At 38.2% G+C, this 18,319-nt stretch overlaps 1 protein-coding gene across 20 annotated transcripts in view; it reads left to right on the top strand.

The window, feature by feature from the left end:
- The window catches only part of GABRA2 (gamma-aminobutyric acid type A receptor subunit alpha2), a 162,046-nt gene that overhangs the window by 53,642 nt on the left and 90,085 nt on the right, over positions 1–18,319 (top strand). For all 20 annotated transcript variants that reach the window (XR_013352152.1, XR_013352151.1, XR_013352150.1 and 17 more), the window contains one exon: positions 17,414–17,634. Coding sequence is in view for 13 of the 20 variants with exons in the window: in XM_077847903.1 (XP_077704029.1) it covers positions 17,414–17,634 (221 nt within the window). In the remaining 7 variants the exon portion in view is untranslated. The remainder of the gene's footprint in view (positions 1–17,413; positions 17,635–18,319) is intronic.

Raw genomic sequence — 18,319 nt, 5'->3', positions numbered from 1 at the left:
TCCTGGAGACCCGGGATCAAATCCCACGTCAGGTTCCCGGTGCATGGAGCCTGCTTCTCCCTCTGCCTATGTCTCTGCCTCTCTCTCTCTGTGTGACTATCATAAATAAATGAAAAAAAAAAAAAAGTAAAATTGAAGAAATGGGACCACATCAAACTGGAAAGCTTTTTCACAGCAAAAGAAACCATCAGCAAAATGGAAAGGCAACCTACACAATGGGAGAAAATATTTGCAAATCATATATCTGATAAGGGGTTAATAGCCAAAGTAAATAAAGAACTGACACAACTCAATAGTAAAAACAAACAATCCAATTTAGAAAAGGAAGACAAACTGAACAGAAGTTTTTACAAAGAGGTACAAATGGCCAACAGATACATGACAAGTACTCAACATTACTAATCATCAGGAAAATTCAAATCAGTGTTACCATGAGATATGACCTTACACCTGTTAGTATGGCTGTCATTATAAAGATAGGAGATAAGTATTTATGATGTGGAGGAAAGGAATCCTTATACACTGTTGGTGAAAATGTAATTGGTGTAGCCACTATGGAAAACTGCAAGGAGGTTTCTCAAAAGTTAAAAAGGGAACTATTCTATGATACATTAATTCCATTTCTGAGTATATATTACAAGGAAATGAAAGCAGGATTTCAGAGAGATTTCTGCACTCCCATGTTCGTTGCAGCATTATTCACAGGAGCCAAGATATAGAAACATTTTATATATATATAAATATATATATGTGTGTGTGTATATATATATATATACACACACACACACACACACATATTTAAGTCATATATGATTCATATATCATATATGTGAGTACTTTTGGCCATGGAAAAAAAACAAAAACCTGAATTTGCAGCAATATGGATGGACCTTGAAGGTATTATGCTAAGTGAAATAAGCCAAGCAGAGGAAGACAAATACTGCATGATCTCACTTACATGCAGAATAAATTTTTTTAAAGTCAAACTCAGAAACCGAGAGGAGATAAGTAGTTGGCAGGGGTTAGGGGTGGGGAAATAGGGAGAGATTGGTAAAAGAGTACAGATTTTCAGCTACAAGATGATGAAAAAGGTCTGAGGCTCTAATGTAAAACATGGCGACTGTATTTAATAACACTATTGTATAGTTGAAATTTGCTAAGAGAGCAGAGCTTAAATGTTTTCACACACACACAGAAAGATAAATATAAATTGATTGATGTGTTAATTAACTAGATGGGGGAACGCTTTCACAATGTATATAAACCAGTCACTACTGTGTACACTTGAGAGAGCTTATAATTTTATTTGTCAATTATACCTTAGTAAAGCTGAAGTTTAGAGTAAAAAGAAAAAAAAGAAAAGAAACTGATCGTACATTTAGTGTTTCCCATCTAGAAATTCCTTGCAGGTGTTTGTTGGGAAATGTACATGCTTTTACAAATCCTAAATTCTGGGAAAAATCAAGTAAGAAAAAAATAGGAAAAGCACTATAATTCTAATGCAAGAATTAAAGCTTAGCAGTCAGCATAAGGAATTCACTGATGTCAAGTTGAAAGCCACACAGGGAATGCTGACATGTGATGTTGAAGACTCGAAGGTTAAGGACAACATGCCCCGGAACTGGGACAGGACCATGTGTGAGTGAAGCGGTCATTATCAGGCAATCATGCTTCTAGTGGTTATGGGTCTGTGGTTCTGTTCACTGCTGTCATTCTTAAAAGTAGAGTACATTTTAACAAGCAGATGCACAAAAAATGAAAGTAAAAAGCTGGTAGCTGTTGATAGGTATGTGGTCATTAGCAACAGAACAAATTAAAAATCCTTCATCTAAATTGAATTTAAAAATTTTGCTCTCTTCTGTGAGTCTGGCTCAAGAAATAAAAAAAAAAAAATTAACAGGCTTCCAGATATGCTTCAGATCTGGAGGGACACTACCACACATTATATTCAACATTAAAATGCACTCACAATCCAAATCACAGGTTAAATTCGGTTGAGTGGAATTATGTAGTTGGAAACATTTAAACAAAAAAATCACTTACTTTCATTTGTTAGTTTTCCTTTTCTGTTTTGGAGTGTGTGTGTGTGAATGTGCATGTGCGCTCGTATACAGAGACATTCCCTAAAATGGAATACATATTTAACATCTTGTAGGCTCTTGAGACCCTTGAAGGCCCTAGGCCTTTTTCCTAATGATACATTCTCCTTGAATTACCCAGCCTTACGTGGTCCTATAGAACTCTTGGTCGTGGCAGATTTTCTACATTATTTCCATCTTTATTCACCTTGTTTACTCAGTCTTACCAGTGGTTGGCTTCGAGGAAGTCTGATGAATTGCAAGACCACCAAAGAGTCACATACTGTGTCATCAGAGTCCCATCAGAGGAAAGGATCTATAACAGTAGTTCAAACAGGAAAACTGTGATGAAATGAATGATTAACTAGAACAAGGTGCTTTAATAATAAAACAGGGTAAAAGAAGACTCTAAGTAATACAAAACTAGCAAATGTAGAAGGCAGCATCTACTTCTGGGGTGAAGCGTCATGAACAGGCAAGGAACACACACACACACACCCTGCTATCTCACAAAGAAAGGGGAAAGGAGCCGGCATTTGGAGCGGAGAGGCAATATACTAATGATTGGTATAGTTTATAATGTGTGATATGGGAAAGATTTTGAGTGAGAAACAAAAGATAGTTTCATCATTTGTTGGGTATTGTTTGGTATTTGTCCAAATCTAAAGAAGAAAGATGAAGCTGGAGAATATTAAAGTTGAGTAACCTCTAATCACATGTAACACACACACTTACTCATATTGTAAACTATTAGGAAAGTTGGAACTCAAACACATATATACATTTTACAAAAAGAGATTATTTGGTCTTCATGATGACCAAATGGAATAATTTGCAATATTAATATTACTTTTGCTGGAAAGCAAGGTAAATAATAAGGAGACATTTAAATTTATGTCAGCATAGATGGCCAAGAAATGAAACTTCTATGTGACACTCTAAAGAAGAAGAAATTTATTATATATAGAAGGAAGACACATTATTATTACTCACATGTACAAGTGGTCATGAAGATACATAACTCATGTCTTATAGAAGCAGCTTGGTAATGAGAAAAAAGTGAAGAATAAATTTAATTTCACTTTTAATAGCTTAGCTGACACGCTTATTTCTATGCAGTGTGCAGAGATCCAAACCTCTACGTTTTGTTCAGGTCAGTGATGTAGATTTGTTGTGACATTAGCCTGAGAGGAAAAAGCAGCATAGCAAAAAGAATTAAGAACCAAAAGAACACACGCGTGCGCACACACACACACACACACACACATTGCTATTTCAGAATCATTAACTAGTGTAATTGTCCAAAGAAAGTTGCAGATCTAAATTATAATTAAAGATTCTAATTACAGTGTCTGCAATTAAGTTTAAAAATCTTTTATTTCACCATTTAAAAAATTCATGAGTAAGAAGGTAATTAAAGTTGGGAATGTACTGGTAGCTGACAGTTGACAAAGTTTGTGGTAGGCATGTGCATTTTAGCAAATTATAACTCACTCCTCTGTTGTTTTGTTTTTTCTTTTCTCCTTAGTTTCTATATAGGTCTTTTCCCATATTAGTAAACATTTTCACTGTGTGTGCATATTCCTCAGGCATAAGTGGTGTAGCTACCAATTACTGCACTAAAACCTAAACTAAGAACCTCAGTCCAAATGGTAATTTCTTGCAGTGCTAAGTGTTAGTGTTGGAAATTGAGCGGTGCAAACTCTGAAGTCACCTCAAGATTTCTGAGGCTGAGTTTCCCCCGTAGGCTATTTATTAGGAAGCAGGCAGTCGGGTAAGTTGTAACCTTGGTTTATTGATCATTTAAATCCCTTTAGTTAAAATAAATAAATAAATAAATAAATAAATAAATAAATAAATAAATAAATAAATCCCTTTAGTTAATACTTTTCTGTCCCTTTGAAAACAGAGTGCATTGTCTCTTACACTCACCAGACGCTGTTGAAATAAATATTACGTATTTTGGTGGTTAACACCATAGGGAGGTTTAGAGAGTCACTAGATCTCGACATTTGGTCAAAAATTGGCCCTGGACTTCGGCGTTCACCCTTCTCAGAAGTTGTCGTTTGTAAATGTAGCTACGTAAGGAAACCTGTTATAAACATGGCAAATACTGTGTATGCCACTGGGAGACTAGTCACATTTACTCACCTCGAGGTTGGCACGAAGAGGCTGATTACTGGAAGGTTATTGATATTTTGGAAGGGTAGAAATTAGACGTTGAGGGCATTCAGCTAGTCAGTTGATATTTTTCAGTACCCTCTTAGGGTCTTTAATAATGTTTCTTAAAATGTGATTCGTAGACACTTGATTGGATTGTCTCCTGGGTTTCTGTACAATCTGTGGGATCATAATTGCTAGTTGTAGGGTATGCCAGTCTGGGTTTTAACAGACTTTTTAAGGTTTCAAGGTGTTTGACTTTATACTGGAGGCAGCAAAAAAAGCCATTTTAGGGTAGGTGGGGTTGGGTACATATAGAAAGCATGTGATGGAGTCAGGTTTTCTGCAGCCAATAATTTGTATTAGAGGATGGGGAAAGGAAAAAAAAATATTTTGAAAGCTGTTTTATTCCACACAAGAATGACTGTGGGTTGGGCCAAGGTAGTGGTACGAAAGATGGAAAACTGGAAAAGTTTTGAAAGATCACCACATGATAGAAGTAGTCCGACTCGGTGATCTGTTGGATGGAGGGGTTGAAGGAAGCGCAGGATGAAAGCTTCAGAGATTGGGGGGATGGCACCGTTCCCTGGGATATGATGCGCAGGAGGAAAAGATCACTTTGCTATTGTTCTGGTGTTCGGGGGGTGAGTACTTCTGTTTCGGATACACTGAGTTGGGGTCTCTGGAGAGATTTAATTGGAGATGTCAAGGTGTGGGCATCCGTCCAGAGCTTGGGAGAAAGGCTAGGGTGCAGACGGTTTGGGGAGCCATCTGACGGTAGTGGAAGCCGTGAGCAAGCATAACATTGTGCAGGAAAGGGATTTCCAGGGAAAAGGTCATTGTACTTTCACAGAAACTTGAGAATATAAGAGAATAAAACAGATTTTAGGGGAAGAGGCCGTGGAGGTCTTTCAACATGAAGGGGGGCATCCCCTTCCCTGAAACCGGCTGTGTTTTGGTCCTTAGCAACAGAAGTTAGAAACCGCTGCCTTTTATTCCTTGTCAGAGGCAGGGATGTGCAGTAGTCAGATATTGGGGTGACTTATGGCGGTCAAGGTAGGGTCCTGTATACTGAAGGTGATAGTGTTCATCTAGTAATGGGAAGAGTCCCTGGGTTTTGCCCAGGGTAAAACCTAACCTAGGGAGCGGGGGATGGGGGAGGGATCAGTTTTGGGAAAGAGGGCAAATAAAGGCAGTGGGGACTAGTTTGACTCCATCCTACCTTCCTGCAAGAGGGAGGGTTGCAGGAACCACATACATCAGGGGACAGCTCCCTTGACTTCCTAGGGAGAGGGGCATTCCTCCACCCTCCCCCATTCCTTTTTATAAACTAAATAATAGGGCAGCCCGGTTGGCTCAGTGGTTTAGTGCCTGGTTTAGTGCCTCCTTCGGCCCGGGTCCTGATCCTGGAGACCCAGGATCGAGTCCCATGTCGGGCTCCCTGCATGGAGCCTGCTTCTCCCTCTGCCTGTGTCTCTGCCTCTCTCTCTCTCTCTCTGTCTCATGAATGGATAAATAAAATCTTAAAAAAAAATAAAAAAATAAACTAAATAATAAACAGCTATGATTTCTGAACATGAAGTGATTTTTTTTTTTTAATTGCAGGACACCTGAGTGGCTCAGTCCTTGAGTATCTGCCTTCAGCTCAGGGGTCCTGGGATCGAGTCCCACGTCAGGCTCCCTGCATGGAGCCTGCTTCTCCCTCTGCCTTTGTCTCTGCCCCTCTCTCTCTCTTGCTCTCTCTCTGTGTGACTATCATAAATAAATAAAAATTTAAAAAAAATAAAAAATAAAATTGCAGGACACCTGAGTGGCTCAGTCCTTGAGTATCTGCCTTCAGCTCAGGGGTCCTGGGATCGAGTCCCACGTCAGGCTCCCTGCATGGAGCCTGCTTCTCCCTCTGCCTGTGTCTCTGCCTCTCTCTGTGTGTCTCTCATGAATAAATAAATAAAATCTTAAACATTCAATTAAATTAAAATTGCAGAGGTTGCAGAGGTTTCCAGGGTGGAATCTGTCTACTGGGGAGTCACACAGAATTTGTTTGCCTTAGACCAGAATAATGGCTGTCATCTCCTGGTGCTACTCCCGTGCATTTTCCAGGGGTTACCATTACATGTAGATTGCTGGCAGACACAGAAGGTCTCAGATCCCACGGTGAGGATTTTCCCAGCGGTTTCCTACAACACCGAGAGAGTAAAGTTGAAATCCAATGCAAGAGAGCACTGCAAGGGTAGGGAGAGAACAGCGGTGTCATATGTTATGGAAGAGCCGAGAAGAGGATGCAAATGTGTCATTAGATTAAGAACACGGAGGTATTTGCTGATCGTGGTGAAAGCAACCAGATTGCAGTGGGTTGAGCATGTGGGAGGTGAGGAAATGGAGAAATCGCGGAGGCAACATTTTTTAAGCAGCATGGTTGAGGAGAGGGGGCGAGACAGAGGGCAGTAGCTATAAGGCATTGAAACTATCAGCGAGGCTTTTATTTTTTAAAGATTGCATTGAAAAAAAAAGATTGCATTGAACATCTCACTGTTTCTCGAACATGCCATTATCTTCAACAACTCTGCGGAGATGTCTCTCCCTTTCCTCGTTCTGCTCCGCTCCTCCTCTGCCAACTGGAGATCTTTCATTTATGCGAGGCCAGGCTCGGATTTCATCTTGTCTGGAGTCTTTGTAGGCCGCTCCAAGTAGGGTCAGTCCTTCTTGTCCCTGTGCTCTTCCACGTGGCGTCCTCACACTCTGAGGCCTTTACCTAGTGGCTGATGGACACCTTTCCATGTCTGTGGTCTTCACTGCCGTCTGAGCTACTACAAGGCGTGAGTTGTGTTTGTTCATTTCAGCAAGATTTACTAAGAACGTGCTCTGTGTCTGTCACAGTGTGGGAGCCGAAATCCCTAAGTATAACCAGCGCTTGTCCTCAAGTTGTTCACAGTGATGTGGGGAAACAGCGGAGAAGAGTTATCAACTTTGGAACAGTGGGATCATGCTGTTATTGAGGTATTTCTGGGCGACTGTGTAGCAGAGGGTATGTGGGTATAGGATATCTATATCTGACAGGGTTTCTAGGAAAAGAAGATAAACTGGAGAGGACAGACGAGGGGAGTGCTTTAGCACAAATTGGAAGGCCTAGTTGAATTTAGTAAAATGCAAAAATATAGTGTGACTCGAGCCTAGAAGGCTTTCTGGGATCTGGGGGCGAGGGGGAAGATGAGGCTAGAGGAGAACTCACATCCAGATCACGAAGACATGATAGCCCATTGCCCAAAAAGGAAAGCCCCCAAACCACCCCCAAGTGACACTTTAAAACACAGCGGATCTCTTTTCCCGGAGGATTGGTGCTGGCATGCATGGTTTTTTTGATCTGTGTCAACAGTCTTTTGAACGTAACTACTGTACAAAATAAAAGACTACCGGGGGGTTCGCTTAATACAGTTACAGGGACACACACATGCAAACATACACACTTGACAAACCTGTTAGATCTAAGGGTTAGGGCATTGCATGCAGGTGACTTTTCGCTGTATAAGACACCTGAGGACTTTTCTAGCATCTGCCTCTGCTGATGCCTTTCTCCTTATGGAATTAGAGCTGTTGCCCAGAATCCTTGTTACGTGTTCCCCACGTCATGACAAGCATCCTGAGTAGATCCTGTCGCTTTCTGTTCACTTCCAAATATCAAGGAGTCTGGTGCAGGCCAACTTCAACATCAGTCTTCTAGGCTGGTTAGAAATTCTCTCCTTTTCTCACCCATGTTCACAGGTACATTTCATTTCTGATGATGCCTCTCGTTCATTCGTTCCTGGGCTAATTATTGTTTGTTTCCTCTGTTCCGGCCATAGTTTGTTAGATGCTGGTGTTTTACAGCATCGAAGAAGGTGATCGTAGTCCTTGTTAGCGTGGAGTAAAGGTTGGCCAACATAGGGACTGGTAGGGAAGAGCCACTGTAGCAGAGAGCAGGGAGTTTGGGTAGTTAGTTGGGACACGACAGGTCAGAGGCCCTGCAGTGTCAGTATTGCTCCAGGCAGAGTGGAGGGCGAGGGTGGGGACTGCCAGACACCAGGCTGGAGGAGGAAGGGGACGGAGAGCTCATGCTGGCGCTTGGACTCTAAGAAAGTGTCTGGACTCCAACCCAGTGGCTTCAGAAGTTCAACCGACCCAATTCATCGACACTTCATTTTTGGAGCTCCTTTCCCCACGTTGTGACAAGCATCCTGAGGGGATCCTGTCGCTTTCTGTTCACTTCCAAATATCAAGGAGTCTGGTGGTGGCCAATTTCAACATCAGCCTTCTAGGCTGGTTAGGAATTCTCTCCTCTTCTCACTGATGTTCACAGCTATGGGATGTGCAGTGGGCACAAGGCTATGGTCCACTCTTCCTCTCCCCTTTCTGGGTCTGCCGGAGTGGAGGCAAGGGGAAGGAGATGACAAAAATGGAGGAACATCTCTTTTTACTTAGCTTATTCTGTTGGCTCTCTCTTGGCAATTAATGCCATTTGTAGAGCTGGCAAATTCAGGCTGTCTCCGAGTGGGTTGGTGCCTTCTTCTCAGTGACCTCTTTGTTGCCCCAAACACCAGCAACCCAAGTGGCTTCCTCTTTAATGGATGTTCTGTGGCTCAGCCCATGCCCCTGGCACTTTATTTGGTTCCCTTTTGCTGCTGGGTGTCCCTCACTTGTCAGGCTGCCCTTTTGTTGAGTATGGGGGATGGGGGGAGAAATATATTTTGAAGGCGATTTGTATCGGGATACCTTCCTTGACATCCGAACTGTTTCTAAGAACTTTACACATATCACCTCACTTCATCCTTATAAGAAAAAGTAGGTTTTATTACTATCACCGTTTTTCTAGATCGGTCAACTGAAGTAGTGAGATTAAATAACCTGCTCAAGGTCAAGCACCCTAATCAACCTGACCTCAGAGCCCAATTTTATATTGCTTATTATTTTTGTTCTCTTTTGATCTTACATTTAAGTCAGTTTTCAATGTGGAAAGTAGGCTTTGACAGAGATTCTAAAACTCCATTCTCAGCTCTGCAACTAAAGTCTTTTCTGTAACCTTCCATAATCCATGAGTAACATCTATTTATTGGTCCATAAAAGATGGAGATTTCACTCTGACATCCTGCCTCCAAAGATTATTTTTAATGTGTTTAAGCATAATGTAACAAAAAGGGCACTGTGTTAGGAAGCACAATTGAATTCTCTCTCTCTTTTTAAATGGGTGTGGTTTCTGAAGTATCTTCCACCTGTGAAATGAGGATATTTTGCATATTTAATAAGGTTATTACGGAGTTGAAATAAAATTTTTATTAAAGTGAATTGCAATGAGCTGATGTGACTATTCATCATTTTGGATATTTTGGTTAGATATATTTTAATAATCTACCATCAGGTTCTGAATCTGTAGTATCAGTATCTAATTTGTTCCTCGAACTTGCCCGGCCCCTAGTTGCAAAGAGGAAGCCCAGACATCTTCCCACGCAATGGTCAGAGCAGAGCGTGCAGTAGCTGTGGTATCCTGAGACTCTCTGTGAGCTTCTTGACATAATAGGGTTTTATGATCTTGTATTAACTGGGTTGATTGTCACTGGGCTGCTCTGTTCTTAAGCTTCTCCAGTCTTTCTCGAGTTTTGCAATGCTAATATTGGGCTACGTGTTGTTCACACCCCTTTGAGTACCAGCTGGAAGTGTGTGAGCTTAACCATTCTTGCATATTCCAAGGGTGGTGTTTCCTTAATAGCTACATACCTGCTTCATAAATCACATTTTTCTTTGTTAAAGAAGAAATACACTCCTTGAAATGTACTCAGAGGACGCTAGCCTTGATGAACAAAAAAGGGTGAAGGGAAACACATTTTGGTACTTTAAAATATGCTCAGTAAATCAGAGTGAATGAGAAATCACCCCAAGAGCAGTCCTGCCATTTGGTAGTGTTTCAGTGAGTACATAGAATATTTCTGAAATTGGCTACATGCATTGACTTATAATTAATGTAGTCAGGCCCCCCAAAATACTTTGCCTTCACTAAGTTCACATGTTCCTGAAGTCCTCTTTACACAATGAACTGTGCGATAAAGAGTGATTTCCTTGTTTGCATTACAAATCCTGGGAAGACTATTTATTGGCAGTTAAAACACTGGCCTGGAAATTCTATCCTTGCCTTGGGTTCTGCCCCCAAAAGCTTGGAAACAGGAAACTGACTCCATTTATCTATAACTCCATCTATAAAAAAGAGAACTTGGATGAAATTTCCTGTAAAGAATTTTTCAGATCTTGAAGTGTGTGGATTCTTCAACTTTTCAGTCTCACCCGGCAGTCAGATTCACGGCTCTTGAGCATAGACCATGGGATAGCTGCATGCGGATCCAGCTTCGTGAATTTCTTGGTTTCTTTCTAAATTGGCTTCTTTGTTGTTTGTATATTTCCCGAGGGATTTTTGTAGCTGATCTTCTTGTTATTTATTTCTTTTAGAATCTCAATTCATGGGTCAAACCAATATAAGTTTGTATAAAGCAGTTGCACTGTTTTGTTATTTCTGGAAATTTCTTGGAATGCACACATCAGGCACTTACTCTGTTAGTACACACTCATGGCAAGCCTGAGGCTTATTTCAAGAAATCTTTCAAGAAAATTCTTTTCAAATACTGAGAATGCGCATTGTATATACATTTAAGGAGATCAAATGCAAATAATTTGGAAATCCTGTTATTCTTAGTGGGTATGCAACAAATATTATTTGATTGAAAAGTCTCCTTACCCTAACATTTTAATCTAGAAAACAAAATCACAAAAACTAGTGAATCAACTGTATTTACTTATGTATTTGTATATTGTATATCTGTATACTTTTTATTAATATGTTTACATATAAGATAAGCACTAATGCTGAAATTGGAATGATATAGTGTTAAAATGCATATTATTTCAGAAATAATTATTAATTAAATAGATATTTTTGCTCTCACTTAAGATTGCTGCTATTCATAATAATTTTTAGCAGTTAATCTGTTTAAAATGTACTTTATTCTTTTTCAATATTTTTCTTAAGTACTTTAATAGCAATAAAAGATCTGATTCTAAATTTATAGTTTAATACTTCTTTTGATAAGTTATAAATGAAAAAGATATATAAATTCAAATTTAAGAACTGAATCATTGGCCATTTGTTACTGAACCATCGTACTAATTTTTAAAAATGCATCCACCAATTCTAGATGCTTCTCCTCCTAAATGTTTAGTTTTTAAAACAACTTGCTCTTTGCAATGGCTTTATGCCACAGTAACCAGTATTTCAAGGTACAATATGTGCTGAGGATGAATGTCATCCTTAAGAAACAGTGGTTGGAAACCCATATTTTAAATAGCTTCATTGATAATTATAAATTTGCTTTCAGATTTCTTTTTAGAATTGATTAGTTCATCATTCTTTATGTGGCTAATGGAGAGCTCCTGTTAGGCATAGAACTGATATTCTCTGTTGTTCTTGTTCACTTGTGCATGTGTAATTATTAGTGTTTTCTTCAACCTGTGGTGTCATTTAGCAATGATCTATTGAAACTATTTGTCTATTTTTATTAGAGTTAGTTTAATCAAAACTGGATACTATAACTTGTACATTCACCTGATCCAAATCACAATACCTGAAAGCAAATGAATGAGACATCACTTGACCATTCCTGTTCTGCCTTCTCTTCCCATAGAATGGGTTCCATGTATGACCAGCATCAACTTATGGGCACAGTGAGAGTGCCAATATCATTATTTATATTAGCAAAGCTTCACTTACTTCTTATATTTAGATAAGAATTTTACTTAAAGATTCTATATTTTCTTCTTACATCTAAAAGGATGTACATACCCCATTTTGTGAACCACTGCTCTAAGTGGAATATCCTGTTAGTGCTCAGTCTGTCTCTTCATTAAGGTACAATGCAGTTGATTACAGTTACAATTACTGACTTAAAGCCAACCTGCCTCCCTGATACTAGACTCATGTAACTTTCATTAGAATCACATGATGAAGTTTCAGATGTTCTCAAACTATTCATTCACAAAAAATCTTTAATTTTCTCTCACAAGGGACGGGCTAGTATGATAGGTTACAGTCATGGCCCCCATTCATTACCCCTTTTTATATCCACATCTTTTTCCACTTGACTTTATAATGCCCTTCCACTGAGAGTTGGATGACTGGCTGTAACACTTATCGCTAAATTCAACCGCGTGACTTGCTTTGGCCAATGGGACGTTAACAGACATCACACAAGTGATGACTTGAAATGATATTAGGGTTTGTTCTTTTGTACTTCTACCATTGTCATGGGAAAGATAAGCCCAAGATAGCCTTGTGGTTCCTGGAGGAAAATAAGAGGCACATGGAGCAGAGCTGAGTCGTCCAGGTGGTCCTAGATAATGGCAGCCTCGATCAGCCCATGGCCAGCAAACCCACAGGTGCACAAGCAAGAACAGTTGAGGTCAACAGAGCCCCGATGTGATCAGCTGACCCCCAGTCTCGGGTCTTCTAAGGGAATAATAAATTGTTGCTATTAGAAGCTACTTCATTTTAGGTGTTTTTTTTTACATGGCATTTGCTAAATGATATTAATTAGTCTCCAGGTTTTACTGGTTAAACTCTGATGTCCCCTAATGGCCATTTACAAACTCTGGAGAGAGAGTACTTTAACTTCCTCCATTTGTATCCTCCGTTCATTTCTCTGCTCATTGCACTCTGCCTTCTGAACTCTTTTCTAAACTATGCTCAAGATCTTTCAGCACTATTTGACACTGTTTATCTATAAATGCTTCTTAAATTTTCTTTTTTCTTAGTTTGGCATTTTTCTTTCCTGCTACTGTGTGTGTGTGTGTTTGTGGTTCATACACTGTAATTTTGTAGAGTTTTTTCTTTATTTTTATCAGTCATGAAATACGTATGTAAGTGATCCCTTCTATCCTCACAATTTTAACTGTCGTTGATAAAAATAATATAGCCTGGGGACATGTCCGATATATTAACAATCACATTAAATGTAAATGGACCAAGTTACCATTATCTCCTAGGATGTTTTTAATAAATTGGAAATTGTATCCTCAGAACATAGTCTCTTATTTTTTTAAAGACGTTATTTATTCATGAGAGATACAGAGAGAGAGATAGACAGACAGACAGAGGGAGAAGCAGGCTCCATGCAGGGAGCCTGATGTGGGACTTGATCCTGGGTCTCCAGGATCACATCCTGAGCTGAAGGCAGATGCTCAACCGCTGAGCCACCCAAACATCCCGGAACATAGTCTCTTATTAAAATGCAGCAAAATTAGGGCAGCCCCGGTGGCGCAGCGGTTTAGTGCCGCCTGCAGCCCAGGGCATGATCCTGGAGAACCTGGATCGAGTCCCACGTCGGGATCTCTGCATGGAGCCTGCTTCTACCTCTGCCTGTGTCTCTGCCTCTCATTCTCTCTGTGTCTCTATGAATAAATAAATAAAAAATCTTTAAAAAAATGCATCAAAATTAAACATCAGTGACAAAAATAAAGCAACACATCTGGAAATACAAAAACACTTCACAGTGTCTCTCAGTGTCTCACTTCACATGTATCTCCTACATAAAGAAAAAGAAAAGTCATAATGGGAATTAAAAATTGTCTTTGAATGAATAATAATGAAAATACTATTAATTATACTTATTATATAGGTGGTGTAATCAAGACTTTGGAATTAATGCAGGGATAGATAAACAATAGAAAAGAAGAGCAATCTCATAAACCTGTCCGTACCTATGTGGACACTATATACATAAGAAAAATAATGCCATTATAGATCTGTGGGGGAAAGATGGACCAGTTGATAAAATGGTACTAGAAAGTTGTGTTTCCATTTAGAAACAAACAAACAAAAAAACAACGTTGAATCTTTATCTCATGTGATAAATAATAATTCCAGGACCTAAATGTCAAAGACAGAACTTTTACATCTTAGATGAAATGTACAGGGATATGTTTATGATATTCGCATAGCTTTATAATCTTTATTATAATTTTTACTGGGTAACATATTTAATAAAATATTTATATGTAGAAAATGTGAGTAGTTTCTATGACTCAATAAGAAAATACAACCTAAAAGGAAACTGAGTACATGAAATGAATAGATGCTTCATGAAAGAGAAAACTAGAGGTCTTAATAAATACATGAAACTGTTAAATTTCACTACTCTATAGGGAGATTCAGATGGTAGCAGTATCAGTAATCATTGATCATAATGGCTAAAATGAAATATTGTATTTATATCGAGTTGTAGAGAAACAAGAGACTTTATGTGTACAGAACTCTAGGATTTCAATTTGAAAATATGTTGAGCATGCATATACAGTATGTTCTGGTAATACCACTTGTAGATTTACTCTGGAGAAGTGGTGGGCCTACTGTGGTCCACGGGCCAAATCCTGTCAGTTATCTATTTTTATAAATAAAGACTTAATGGAATATAGCCACAGTGACTTATTTATGTATTGTTGATATTTGACAAATAATAATAATAACAACAACAACAACAAAGTTATAACATCAAAGTTGGGTGGTTGTGATATCATGTGCATGTAAAGCCTACAGTGTTTACTGATTGGCCCTTTATGAAGAACGTTTACCGACTTCTGGTTTAGAGTAATTCTTGGGCCTTTGTCCTAAAAGCATAATATAATAATGTTCTCGGCAGTATTTCTTGCAATAGTGACAGATTGGAAATAGGAAAAAAAATTAAGAACATAGAAAAAGGAGGAATATTATGAAATACTCTTAAATGATACTGCTATGTAGCAATGAAAATGAATCAAAGTACTAGATATATTGCCATTAATGAATTTCAATCATGTAACTTAAAGAATCAATGTCAGGAAAGTATACATGCTCTCTGATGCCACTTACATGAATGTTGAAAATGTGATATAGAAACACACATATTTATGTAGTGAATATTTAAGCACATGTTTGGGAATGATAAACACCAAATCCGAGATAAATATTTTCTCAGAGAGTAGGGGAATATGATTGAGGAGGAATCAGTGTGAGAGAAGACTTCAGTGATATTTGTGTTGGCATTTCTGCTGGTAATGGCTTCGAGATGTAATGATATTCTTTATACTCTTGTATACATCTGAAGACAAACTAAGGTAATACACAAATGAAAGCTATGGTGCCTTTTGTGAAGATTTACAAGCTTGTCAGGAGAGAGAGGAACGACTATCAATTGCAGCATGGGATCTTGTAGGAATAGGAAGCTCTGTGAGTAATAAAGATACATAAACAGCTGACTGTTTTTTCTGGGTGTTCCAGGGACTGGGAGTATGATTGTGAGCAATTTCTGATTCAGGCAGGTAGGAAACTTGCTTTCGGTGAGAAATGGAAAGAAGCGGGGATTGTTAAAATTGCCTACAACATAACATGAGTGCCTGATTGGAGTGGGATGGGGGAGAAAAAGGGACAGATCACTCTGGATAGGTTGACACTTGAGACACCGTGAAGGCTCAGAAACAGTGTTGCTGAAACCACTTCTTAAAGAAGAATTCATCTGAAACCTGCTGTTTATAAACCTTGCATATCTCCTATGTAATCTGCAGGAAATGATTGCCCTAGTGACAGCTTCTGAAACAGATAAAACCTATCATAATTTTACAGAAATGGAAAATTTGAATTTAGGTTTTATAAGAAGTTGTAAAATGCATTCAATTTTCCTGGACAGATAAATGTCCTATGTATTCACATTAGGCTTAGATTTGAGGAAGCCATAGCTGAAAAGAAACACTTGAATAAAAACTTAAATAGTGAAGACTCATCTCTTAATCTAGATGTTTAAAAAAAAACTATATCTATATGGAATTAAACATTTTTAAAAAGGACTAAACCACTGAGAGTGGGTTTCAATTCAATCATGAAATTTTCTTCTAAAGATCAGGGAGACGCAGCCCAAAGCCATTGCTCATTTCCGGTTGATATGTCATGACCTATTGCTGGTACTTATTCTTTTCATCCATTCAGTTTTCGAGAAATCACTGGGAATCATTTACTTGATTGAAATGTGTACAAATAATTTTATATTTTCATAAGCATATGGCCTTTTTAATGTGTCCTTTTTTTATATGCATAATTTTAGTTAAATGAAATTCCCAGTTGCTAAGGTGCTTATTTCAAATGTGAGGACTGTGGCTTTAGGCTCAAAGGACAGTTGCTGAATTACCATTCTCAGGTGTGTAATTGAATATTTTGGTTATCTATTGTGTGTTTGCACAAACACACATTGACAAAAATGTTAATATCTAATATGTTGTCAGTATTAATCACAATTGTGAATTGTTCCTGTAGTCTGAATTCTATACATTCTCTTCTAAGGAAGACAGAGCGAGAGGAGGAAGGCAGGGAGCAGGGAAATGAGAAAGAGAGGGTGAGAAAGTGAAGCTACCTTAAAGTGTTGGACAGTAATAAAATAGGAATCGATTGCTAGCTCATCTGTACGAATATTCAAGAGTACATTTTAACCTGTGTTTATTTGCAAAATATTTGTATTTTAAGTATTACAATAACTTGTCAAAGTATTTTTATTACGACTAATTTTATAAAATAAGCTTTATTGAAATTGTCATCGCCTGTTCTTGCTAGCAACATAGTATCTCACCATTTTTTTAGAAAAAAGAAATATGATATTTTATAGTTCCTTTGGCATCAGCAGATGATGACTCATACACATTTGACAGTTGTTTCTTTTTTTCCTTCTTTTTTATTGCTGGGGGGTGGGGGAATGGGTTACTGAGAAGGCTGCCTGCTTACGCTTTTTTGAGATAAACTACTTAGAACACCATCTGAGACCCTGCTCCAAGCATGCTCCTCTCCCACACTTGTAAGTCATAGGATGCAGTAAAGCAGCTTAAGACCTTGTTTAATTAAAAGAGGCCAGAATAAAATATATTTATTTTTTCTTTTCTTAATATGTAGCCAATTGTGTAAACACACGTGGTTATCTCATTGTAAGTGGCAACGTTTATTGGTAAAGAAATCATCTTTCAGAATCTGCTTCTCTCAGCATAGTAGTCTCTTTTTGTTAAACTATATTATTATTTTTGTTGGAATTTTATAGTGACCTTGTATCTGAAAACATTTATTATTTTCCAAAGAATTCTATTTTATATTTCAGGAATATACAATTGATGTTTTTTTTCGGCAAAAATGGAAAGATGAACGGTTAAAATTTAAAGGTCCTATGAACATTCTTCGACTTAACAATTTAATGGCTAGCAAAATCTGGACCCCTGATACCTTCTTTCACAATGGGAAAAAATCAGTGGCTCATAATATGACAATGCCAAACAAGCTTCTTCGAATCCAGGATGATGGGACTCTGCTGTACACAATGAGGTATGTTTTTAGGCTTGAGATGTTGCATTTAAATATTGAGAAACCCATGTATTAAACAACCAGCCAACCTAGTTGTCAAGTAGTAGAACAATAAACATTTTTATAGCAGATTATTGAGGTAACCACAGTGTGCTTTGTAAATCCCTGGATATTAAAATAAGATAAAATAGGAGTGTGAGAGTGACTCAGTCGGTCAGGCATCTGACTCTTGATTTCTGCTCAGGTCATGATCTTAGGGCTGTGAGTGAGATCCAGCCCCATGTTGGGCTTTGTGCTGGGCATGGAGCCTGCCTAAGATTCTCTCTCTAGCCGCCTCCACCCTCCCCACCTCGCACACATTCACATGCATTTTCTCTAAAAAAAAACTAAGTAAGTTAGTGTTTATGAGATTGATTCTCATCTTAAGTGTTAAAAACTAAGCATTGCCTTAACTATTAAGAACTGATGATTATTGCCTATTTTCTTTTTTTACATTACATTTTAATTAAGTACAGCTTGAACATCATGATTTAAAATGTCCTTTATACCATCACATACTTTTATTTTTAATATTTAATCAGATATGCCATCAAAATTCCAAGTGATTTTTAAGCAAGCTATTACTTAATATTTGATCCTTCTAATAAAGTCAATCTAAAGGAAAAAAACTCACTTTATTTTAAAAGGTAGTTTTTATTTAATAAGG

This window comes from Canis aureus, chromosome 14 (genome assembly GCF_053574225.1).
Source record: "Canis aureus isolate CA01 chromosome 14, VMU_Caureus_v.1.0, whole genome shotgun sequence".
Lineage (NCBI taxonomy): Eukaryota > Metazoa > Chordata > Mammalia > Carnivora > Canidae > Canis > Canis aureus.
This window is presented reverse-complemented; position numbering and strand designations above follow the sequence as displayed.